The following is an 11,685-nucleotide window of genomic DNA, read 5'->3' as shown; positions in this document are numbered from 1 at the left end:
CATTTGTATTCAGAATTTAGTGTTAAGTCAGTGTCTTGCAAGTATTTCGTGAATTTGAGCATCTCTTTTATCGTAAACCCTTTCAACGCGTGTGCAGCAGGCACTTATTTTGACAAGATGCATAATGCACATGGTTCACATGACGCAACAAACACATATTTTTAATTTGCGGCCCTTGGAAGAGAAGTCACCAGCTTTCATTGCAAGGTATATATGGTTTGTCCCTTTCTCATCCAGCACTGGGTTTAAAATGAATAAAATCACATATTTCAGGTCACATTGTAAACAAGTGGTCTATATATACACAACTAAATGGTAATTAAACATCAACTATTAATTAGGGCTGTCAAAAGATTAATCGCGATTAATTGCATATAAAATAAAAGTTTGTTTTTTTATAATATATGTGTGTACACGGTGTAATTATTTTGTATATATAAATAAACACACATGCAAATATATATATATATATATTTAGATCTTGATATATTTAATTATATATAAATAAAAAATATTTATAAATAAAATACATCTTCAATTTATACATATATGTGTGTATTAATATATACATAATAATTACACATAATACACACACAAATTTATTATGCAAAAACAAACTTTTATTTTGTACACAAATAATCTTTTGAGAGCCCAATTTTTAATCAAAATATAATTCAAGAAAAATGCTGGGTAATTTTCAGACCAGCATGTTAAAATAAAAGACGAACCCAGCCATTGGATAAAGCAACACAGCGTTTTAGGTTGAAACAACCCAGTATAGGTTCATGGTCAGGGTTTGTCTATTTTTTATGGTTAGCTGGATATTTTTGGGGGGCATAGGGAAAATCTGGTGGGGGGGCTATGCCCCCCTTGCCCTGGCCTTGTTTTAAAACCAATCAAGATGAATGTGATATCTGAAGTGTTCATCATGCAGAGGCACATCCTAAGCTTAGAGAAGCTTCCCGATCACACGTGTCAGGTTAAAGGTACTGCATTTCCTTGAATCCTGATGATCCTCTTGAAAACAGATCTCTTGTGTAGAATAGTAAGTTATGTTCTCATAGCAGAATGTGAAGTGGGTGTTCAGAATTTAACAAGAGAGTGAAAGCAGGGTCAGAAGTATTCACCCTGTTGAATAATTTTCAGCCATTTCACATTTACGAATGCTTAATAAATCTTACTGAAAAAATGCATCTTCATGCAAACTTAACATCATTTATTTATCACCATCCTATTGGGTCATTTCAAATTCAGATGAACTCAGATTTTATGGGATAGGCTTTAACATTTCCCACAGAAACGAAGAGCGGAAAATGGAGACTAAATTAAGTTAATTTGTATTAACGGAAAACAGGCAGATACCTAAGAAGGAATTAACAAATAATTTAAAGATTTGTTTTGTGCTTTGGTGTAGTATGCCGTTTTCTCACATTAGGTAGCCTACAAAGTGCATCAAGTAGGAAAACCAGCAGATCCAGCAGTCCACATTACAGATATCAACATCAGTGCCATTCCTATGTGTGAAACTGCGATGAACCCTTTAGGGAGAGGATAAAAGAAACTCTTAGATGTTGTGCAGGTGAATACGCGTAATAGGAATGGGCTTGATCTCTCCGGTTCCCTTGAGTGACATTGTCACAATCTGTATCCTGTGAGAATCCCCCGTTCTCTCAGTTCTGCGTCAGGCTTGCGCAAACACACAACCTCGTTCACATCCACAGACAGCGGCATTGCGCCTGTGGTTACGCGGGTCAAAGAGAGCCAGCCCACTTCAGAGCTGTATTTAAGAGCCCCCCATAACACAGTGCAGCGAAGTTTCAGACACAATTATTCATCCAGCAGTCAGTGTGTGGTCTGTATCTCTATCTGTATCTCCTCTCTGCCTGTAGAGTCTCATCTGAAGGTATGAAGACATTTTTAATCTTTGCTTTGCATTTACAGTATGAGTGTTACATGCCTTTTTGGGGCCAAAAGAAAAATAACCTGTGCACTTCATGTAAAATATATAGAGTGTGACAGGTGCTGGTATATTTTGATATTATTTTAAGTGAAGCTGAGAGAGATGCATGTGATGTAATTCTCTAGTGATTTATTCATTGAAATTTAACGGGTTTCATTTTAAAAACATTATTATTTTATTGCTGATGCCTCTTGACTTGAATCCATTTGGGGATATTTATTTTTTTATATCTTTTAAAGATAACAATCCATTACTTGAACTAAATTGAATTTTGTATGGAGGACAGAAACTAATGGGGAAAAACAGGAACTTTAACAATGATTCCTAGAATATACATTTTATCACATTAACCTGGTATTTATCTCCACATTATTTAGTCATTTTTTAGTTTTTTTTACACTGCCTCAGTCTGTATTTTGTATCTTTTGGTGTAGACAGTTTTATTTCAGCTTTTCAATTGTGTTTTAATAGAAAATTACTTATTTTACTGGTCTTGGATGTGCATTTTAGTTGTTACATGGATTATATTTATTTAAACCCTTCCAAACAAGTAACACAATTTTTGACGTTTTTGCACTGCATGAATTGTACATTGATATATACTGTAAATGTATATTAAAGTGTGTTTGTGCTTTTCAGCTATGAACACTGCGATCTGTGTATGCGTGCTGCTGGTTGCACTATCCACCGGCAGTTGCCTTGTGCTCCCCATACACACACAGGACGAGGATCAGTCTGTAGCAGAACACACACGCCACACCCGTGCAGCACCCCTTGGTGGACAACTCGGTCTGCTGTCTAAAACAAATGAGGGCGAAGAAGACCCCCGTAGCAGCCTGTCTGAACTACTGGCCAGAATTATATCAGCCAAAGGTCAGAATTTTCTTCACAAATGACTTTGCAAACACTAAACCTTCTTTTAACGTTAAAATAAAGTTTTTTTAGGGGGAATAACCAAAAATAATGTTTTTGGATTGTTCTTATTTGTTTTTACAAGCATAATTAATGTTTCTAGGAGGAAGGTTATATTTGGATAACCCTTAAAATAATTTATACAGAAATGGTTATTTTTAGGTTATTTTTGCATCCATAAAAAGGCACTGAAAAGTGTTTGTTGGTATTATATTTACAGGTCTTTCATTAGCACTCACTGGAACATAAGTGATATTTTACTTTATAACTACTGTATAATCTTTCCTCTTATAGGTTCATACCGCAGGAGTCCCTCCCTCAAAAGCCGGTCGTCTAGCACTTCTCACAGGATAAAGGACAGAGATTACCTGGGCTGGATGGACTTTGGCCGACGGAGCGCAGAGGAGTACGAATACTCCTCATAAGAGCCTTTAACCAGACACATCATTCAACCCGATAACCAACATCTGTACAGAGACACCCATTTAAAAATCTCACCTGTCCAGAGCTCTACAATCCCTTCAGTCTGATGTAAATTTGTTTGTATAATGAAGATGATGCAATATATGAGTATATGTGTCCATCTATACACATTTATTTTGAAGAAAGAAACGAGTGAGAATGTAGTCTATATTGCTTTATTTCCATAAGTCATGTAAATATGTTTTTTTTTCATCATTTTAGACATCTCACCCGTGTTGTAGAATAAATCACTGCCTTAACTCACTCAACTAAACTCTCAATAGCTTTCATAAATGTACAATCAGTGTTATCGATGATAGAATAACTTATAGATATTAGCAAGATGCTGCACTTCAGGCTACTATTAATGTTAATGGGGGAAAGTTTAATGCTCAATATGGCCGCTCTATTCAGTTTAATTCAACTTAAATTTATTTACATAGCATATATATATATATATATATATATATATATATATATATATATATATATATATATATATATATATATATATATATATATATATGAGCTGCAGCCTCCTGAGGTCACATTTGTAGGCTGCATAAGTCATCAAGACATCAAGTCTTATTTCAGAATATTAACAATTATAATTTTGACTATTATTCTTAGTTAATTGTAAATTGTTGTAATATGCTTATGACTTGCAAAGTAAATGCTCAGTTAACTTAAATAAACCAAGCTTGTTGATGTATGCATCCTGCATATGCGACCTCCGGAGCCTGCAGCCTTTGGATGGAAAAATGGTTAAATTTATATAGCTTTTTAATAAAAAAAAACACGCTTTTTTCATACTTTCAAGTTAAAGCAGTCATGCTTAAAACTAATGTTTTTCTTGCCATGGTAGCTTTTTAAAGCTTAAGAAGCAGAATATGTTCAAGTCAATTTTAGGTTTAATTGTTGGTGGGATGTTGCTTTATTTTGACCATAGCGAGCGATCTTCCCCTCTTAAAAATAGGTCAGTGTGTCCTGTGTAGAAAATTAGGCGTTTCGTTCAGAAATGGAACTGGAAGGAGATTGACATTTAGAGGGGGCGGGGTTAACAGAGACTCCACCCAAGCCGTCTAGCTGACATTAACAGAGAATGATCACCACAAGAGGGCAGAAGTAGATTTTTAGATTTTGATGACATTTTATTAGGGCACATTTAAAAAAACCCACACAGATAAAATTCTTTTTAAATACTTTATTATTTTAAGAGGACTTTAAGTACCTAAATATAGCAGAAATTTAAACAATTATAGAGTCATATTAGCTTTTATTAGCATGAATGTTTAGCACTATTTTCTGAACCATCACAGTTGAGATCATCCATGTGGTGTTGAGGGACCAAGCTAAAAGATTACTGATCTTATTACAGACGCTTTCTGTTATATTCCCCAAGAAGCTGAGCATTACAGCACTATCGCTACGAGTTAGCCATCAACGCCAATTTTCTTCCTGTCTGCCCAAGGGACCAATTACAGTTCAGGCAATAACACCCAGATATTCTGCTGGACCGGTGCGAAACGAAGCCGGGAAAACACATGCAGACAGTTAGTCGGGAGCCGATGTTTTGTGGTTTATTACGCAAACACTTGAGTTAGCACATAATGGATGAATCGTAGGCAGATGAGTATAAGCGAATGAAGGGGTGCGCCAAACAAAAAGAGCCATTATGCCACAGGTGTGCTTCAGTGAATGAGATTTCATTCTGTTAGACAATATAAAGTGAGGCAATAAATGCACGCTTACACAGTGCCTAACATGAAAAGGTTTGCCGCAGGGGCAATTAAATGTGTTCTGGCAATGGAGACGCATTGTCTGAGCCAACTTGTCAATTCTCTTCCTTCCACCTCCCCTCACAGACAAATGAAACTTTGAAGTGTTTTCCACAGATTACTTTCTGAGGAGTTTGTTTTTGAGCACAGGCACGGTAACGTCTCTCAGTGGCTTAAAGGGATAGTTCACCCGAAAATAAAACTTCTTTTATCATTTATTCACCTTCAAGTTGTTTCCAACCTGCATTTCTTTGTTCTGCTGAAAGATTTTTTTGAGCAATGTTTGTATCCAAACAGTTCTTGAGCACCATTCATTTCTTGGTATTGTTTTCCTACTGTGGAAGTCATTGCATCATTCTTGATTACAAACATTGCATAAGAATATCTTCTGGTAACACTTTACTTGAAGGGGTGTTTATAAGGCTGACATGATACCTTTATAATCATGACATAACACATATCATGAACATGAAGGAGATTTTATGCATGTTTATGACAACTGTCATAAAGTGCCATTTGTTCAATTATGGCATTTTTAATGCAAAGATGATATTGTTTGAGAATTTTTTGTTATGACAACTTGACATAAACCAATACATCATAACTTGTCATGAATCTGTCATAAACATGACATAGCAGAATAATTATCAAACTTAACAAACATTGGTCTCCAAATGCAATCAAATATAATTTTGTCAATTTTAATTATTATAATTTTAATTATTTAATTATTTGGCTTTGTTTGTTAAACACATGGAGGAAACTTAAAAGAGCATTATGAACTGAAGAAAATGTATGAAGTTTTTATAAAACTTTTTGAGAGAGTATTAACACTAAATGACATTTTAATGACAAATTATATTTGTACCACTGTAGCTGAGGTCAAGAAAAATATTCATGACGCTGTTATAAAACTTTTTGAGAGAGTATTAACACTTAATGACATTTTAATGACAAATTATATTTGTACCACTGTAGCTGAGGTCAAGAAAAATATTCATGACGCTGTTATAAAACTTTTTGAGAGAGTATTAACACTAAATGACATTTTAATGACAAATTATATTTGTACCACTGTAGCTGAGGTCAAGAAAAATATTCATGACGCTGTTATAAAACAATTTGAGAGAGTATTAACACTTAATGACATTTTAATGACAAATTATATTTGTACCACTGTAGTTGAGGTCAAGAAAAATATTCATGACGCTGTTATAAAACAATTTGAGAGAGTATTAACACTTAATGACATTTTAATGACAAATTATATTTGTACCACTGTAGTTGAGGTCAAGAAAAATATTCATGATGCTGTTATAAAACTATATGACAGAGTATTAATACTTAGGGCCTGTTTACACGAGAACGCTCAAAGGTGAAAACGTAAAAATATTTTAGCGGATGTGCCTTTCGTATACACAGGAAAATAACAACAAATGTCGGATTATTTCCATACGTCGGACCTTCAAGTTGCCAAAGCAGCTCTGATAAATATACAAAAGTCTTAACAGGAGTTGTACGAAATATTCATTACTGATCAGAGAAGGTGCATTAATTACCTCCATCAAATTGTTGACGCGCCAATTCGTCGGAGGCAAAACAGAGGGCTTTGGATGAGATCTGGGAGAACAAAGAATAAGGTTGTACACAGGTGCGTGGACTTGGTGTTGTTGTGTGTCAGTGCTTCACATTGCCACCTAGCCGCCTGGAGTGCATACTACATCGAATATCACACACTTTTGCATCACCATATGCACGCAGATTTCCCCCCAAAATGCTTATATAAACGCGGAATAAAAAGTAATAACGCACTTTTGCGTTTTCTTTTCAGATCGTTTCTGTGTAAACGTAGCCTTTTAACAACAAGTTCAATCTCAAAAATTTAATTGCATTAAAAATGACATAATTGAGCGAATGACACTAAATGGCAGTTGTCATAAATGTGGATAAAATCTCCTTCATGTTCATGACACGTGTCATGTCAGTCTTATGAAGACCCTTTCAAGTTTAAATGTTACCTATCTTCTTTTGTGTTCAGCATAACAAAGAAACTTTTACAGATTTGGAACAACATGAGGTTGAGTAAATGACAGAAGCTTCATTTTTGTGTGAACAATCCTTTTAAAGAATGTGGGCAGATGTGTTAGCTAATAGATGGGCAGTAGTACGTTGTGTCTAGAAGGGTTACAGCTACGGCCAAAATCCTGGTGAAATGTTGCAGGATGAGTCTTGTTTTCATCTAATTCTACTCCCAAATTTAACCCTAAATCCAACATTCATGGGATTTGGGACGTCGCTGTATCCTATCTAGCCAGAACCGCTGTTTTTCATCCTAATCCTACCCCAAACACGAAACTAAAGTCTTCACGGGTCTGAAAACCTGAGGTCTGACCCGAGACCCAAGCAGGTTCGGGTCTAAAAGTTTCATGTGTGCCTCGGACATGGATCGGGTAATAATAGCAGCCTCAGTTCTCGGGTAATTTAAAATAAATGTGTTTTTGCAGAACGGACCCGAGACGACCCAAACTAGCTCGTGTGTGTGCATCGAGTCATTTTCCAAACCACCATCTGTTTGCCAAGAGCTCTTGTGACATCGTGTGGTTGGCGGTAGGTTAATTTTCACTGAGACAAACCTGTCAATTAATTTTGAATGCACATTTTAGCGGTTACTTTGGTGTCATCGTCAGATAACAAAGGAAAATAAATGGAGAATCAGGCAAAATTGGATGTGAAGCCAACTGTCTGACTGGTGCGTTCGGTCGTTGCCGTTTACATTTGGGCACAGTCGGGTGAAAAAATTTCCACTGGTTCGGGTAGGACTCGTGTTTTTTTTTCTTCGGGTTGTACTGGGTCTTACTTAAAAAAAAAAATGTATGCATGTCAGGTTCCGGTAAAAAGTGATTCGGGTCATTTTGGGTTGGGTACATTTCTTTGGACCTAAAAAGACCTATATGTGCCCAACGCGTAAAACATTCAGAAAGGCATGGATAATGGCTTTAAAACTAATAAACAAATCCTTCCATATTATAGGAAAAATATTCTGCATACATACAGAGGCGTCATGCCCATTCAAACTGCCCTGGGGGCATAAGAGGGCATTAACTAATAATAATAACTTTGAGTTTCATACTTGTGCATTCACAATAACGTAGATGGTTTCTATGGAAACTCCAGGAGAATGTCAACTAAACATCATTAGATTGTAAATAAATAACTGATGCTCTTCAGCTTGGAGTGGTGTGTTTATCAGTCAGTAGTGATCTGGTCAGAAGCATCAAATCACATCACGTAAATCTGCATGACAATGTTCTTATAATAAGTAAAAAAGTAAACTGCCATATTTTTGACTCTTTCTGGCACGTAGACATGTGGATTGTGTGTCAGTTACATTAATTGTGATTTATTGAGTAAAAGTTTTACAGCAGAAGGGTTGCTAGAAAAAATTTAGGGGTTAAGGAGTATGGTTACCAGGAAACACACACACAAATCTACCTTAAATTTATTACAAGTTGCTTTTGATTAAAGCGTCTGCCAAATGCTACCCTAACCACTGAATATTTATATGGAAATAAGTACTGGATTGGTGGCAAACATTTCTTCTAATAAAAGCTGACATTGTGATGTTGGTGAAGCACACCATCTAGTGCTCAGTGATGCAAATGGATTTAAAAGACGATGAGAATAAGAAGAGTTTGGTTCCAAAACGCAATAAATCCATTTTGACAAATTTCGGTAAAAACGTGTTTTTTATACCAAGAAAGTGACAAGATGAAAACCACTATTTTCTGTTACAAACTTTAACATAGCATCTTTAGGTTATAAAAACATAAAAAATTCAAATCCATAATTTGATTTTCAAAGATTTATTATAAAAACTGATTATTTTTTTCCACAACATGCAATAAATCCATGACAAGTTTTTTTTTCAAAATGCTATAAATCTATTGAATTGATAGCCTACTGTATATAAATGTGCATTCATCTATGCCATTTTATATTCATTTAGTTGACTAGTGTTATACACTGATAAAAAATTAACATTAATGGCATTAATCAAAACACTTTGTCATATTAAGAACACTATCATTGCTGCGGTTACTTGACGTCGTTGCTTAACATTTTTCACAGAGATCAGCTGTAAAATGTTTTGGTCCTGCTCGATTTTCGTTGACTGAGTAAAATAATGGAAAGTTTTTCATAAGATCCCCTGGGGTCAATTTGTTAGTATGACAGAAACGTGATGCTGTCGGGAGAACAAGCACTCCGAGTTCCTCTCGTGTAAATGATTAGATGTTGATGGCTAACATTTCTTTCCCGTCACAGAGAACCATCACAGGTTTATCAATGCTATCAAAGTATTATTTTGTTTTTGTCTGTTTGTTTGTTGATCACGAAGTACAACGCGCCGCCATTGTTTGTTTACATTGCGTGGAATGGTGCGCTGTAATTTGTGGAGCGGATTTATTGCATTCTGCAGAAAAGGGGGAGTGGCATTTATTGCGTTTTGGGAAAAAATTGAGAAAAGATGACAGAATAACACGGCGAATATTGGATTTTGCATAAAATTAAGAATTTACTTTTAAATACTGACCTGATATAATACTGATTTTGGCAGTAACTCATTTTTTTCAAAAATGGCATTTATTGCGTTTTGGAACCAAACTCTTCATATGTTTCTAAATATTGAACTTGATCAAATTAGTACTGTCAAACAATTCATTGTATACAAAATAAAAGTTTGTGTTGGCAAAATATATGTACGTGTAATTATTATGTATAACTTATATATGCGGTAACCTAACGCTTTTTGGTTTTGGCTCAATCGTTCAAAAAATATTTGAGTTTGATTAATTATATTTTTACACAAGCAACAAACACATCTCTACTCCAAATCAACATTTGAGGTTTGTTTCTAGTACTTAACATTCTTGGACAATTACACCAAATGTGACAGAAGTGCAAACATTACAACGTTACTAATTGCAACAGGCAGGGGGTTAGTTGTAACACTTGCTAAAAATTAAGTTTTTAGGCAAATATTTCAATACTATTTTGTCTATATGGTTGAAGTGGATATTGTTTATTTATCTGTCTATAATAGACAGGTATATCCACACTGTATTCATTCATCCAGACCTTTTCTAACAATAGTTCAATTATACATGGAGACAAATGTCTAAATATGTGAGAAAAAGCAGCACATTATGACGAAACATTTTTTTATATGTGACCCAGTCTGTAATAACCATACTACAGTGTTAAAATCAAATTCTGACATAATGAGCATCAAAGTGTGATTTTTTATGTCATTATGATTTCAATCTTTGAGGTGACCTTATTCAAATATTAAAGATATGAACAAAAATAAATTTGACACACGATTTTTGATAAGACAGGCACATTTATTTTGTTGGCAGCCAGCAATCATTCGTGTGTCGTCTATTTTTAAACAACGGCAAGAATTACGCTAACGTCAGCGGTTTTCATATTGTAAGTGCTGAGGGGTTACAGCGTTAAAATTAACCCGCTGGGTCAAAATATTTTCAAGCCCACCAAAAAAGTTGCTAAAAGCTGCAGACATATTTCAATACGATGCTATGTTTTAATCAACAAGACACTGATTGTATAATAGTGATGGTCGTTTTCGAAGCACTGCTTCATGAGGCTTCGAAACATTTACGAATCTTTTGTTTCGAATCAGTGGTTCGGAGCGTGTTTCAAACTGGCCCAAGTCACGTGATTTTAGCAAACGAGGCTTCATTACGTCATAACTGTTTCGAAAATCCGATGGTTCACCACTAGGGGGAGTTGATCACATGACCAGTGTCTAATGTTTAGGTGAACTCGGGTCAGTTTTATTATGAAAGTTCATAAAACATTTATCCTGTTCTGACTAATAACACTGCCATTTTGTCTACTTTTTGTTTATAGACAGATTTTATGACAAAAATTTGCATAATTAAAAGGGTAGTTAGTTTTAATGATTTGTTTGCCCTAAATAAAACTAAAAACACATAACAGACTTTTAGCTATGTCTTAATTAAGTTTAATATTTTTTAAAACACATTTTAATACAAATCTTGCTATTATTTTGTTAAAAAAAAGTGTAAAATGTTTGGACATATCTGCTTTTACACTCTTTTGACCAGCAGGGGTCGCCAAAAAGCTTCGAAAAGCTTCATTTCTCCCATCACTACTGAATAATATGACATTGGATTTGGTATCTTACACACCCAACTTAGAAACTGAAAAAAAAAACATATGATGAAAAAATATACTTACATGCCACCAAAACACTCGTTCATCAATAACTCTCTGGAAAAACATTATACATTTCCAATAATTTGCGGAAGATCGTCTTTTGGCAGCGTGAAAAAATACCGGAAAAACAAATCGCTCAACCTTGTGCAACAATGTAAACAGTCCGTGTTACAATTAACCCCGCATTAGTTTTTGCCCCGCGCACCGCTACATAATTGAGATTAATCTTTTGAAAGCTCTGTATAATATATATTTTAAATGTACCTGACCTTATACAAATGGATTCGAGAGGGAAAGACAACAGACACAAAA

The 11,685-nt window shown here is 34.9% G+C and overlaps 1 protein-coding gene across 1 annotated transcript; it reads left to right on the top strand.

Annotated features, from left to right (window-relative positions):
• The first annotated feature begins 1,747 nt into the window (after positions 1–1,747).
• ccka (cholecystokinin a) lies at positions 1,748–3,598 on the top strand. Its single transcript, XM_065246486.2, has 3 exons — positions 1,748–1,903; positions 2,600–2,833; positions 3,167–3,598. The coding sequence occupies exons 2-3, from the start codon at positions 2,602–2,604 to the stop codon at positions 3,295–3,297; spliced, it is 363 nt and encodes a 120-aa protein (XP_065102558.1). The 5' UTR covers positions 1,748–1,903; positions 2,600–2,601; the 3' UTR covers positions 3,298–3,598.
• The last annotated feature ends 8,087 nt before the right edge of the window (positions 3,599–11,685 follow it).

The sequence above is a fragment of the Paramisgurnus dabryanus genome, chromosome 13 (assembly GCF_030506205.2).
Source record: "Paramisgurnus dabryanus chromosome 13, PD_genome_1.1, whole genome shotgun sequence".
NCBI lineage: Eukaryota > Metazoa > Chordata > Actinopteri > Cypriniformes > Cobitidae > Paramisgurnus > Paramisgurnus dabryanus.
Note: the sequence above shows the minus strand (reverse complement) of the source record. Positions and strands in the feature narration are given on the sequence as shown.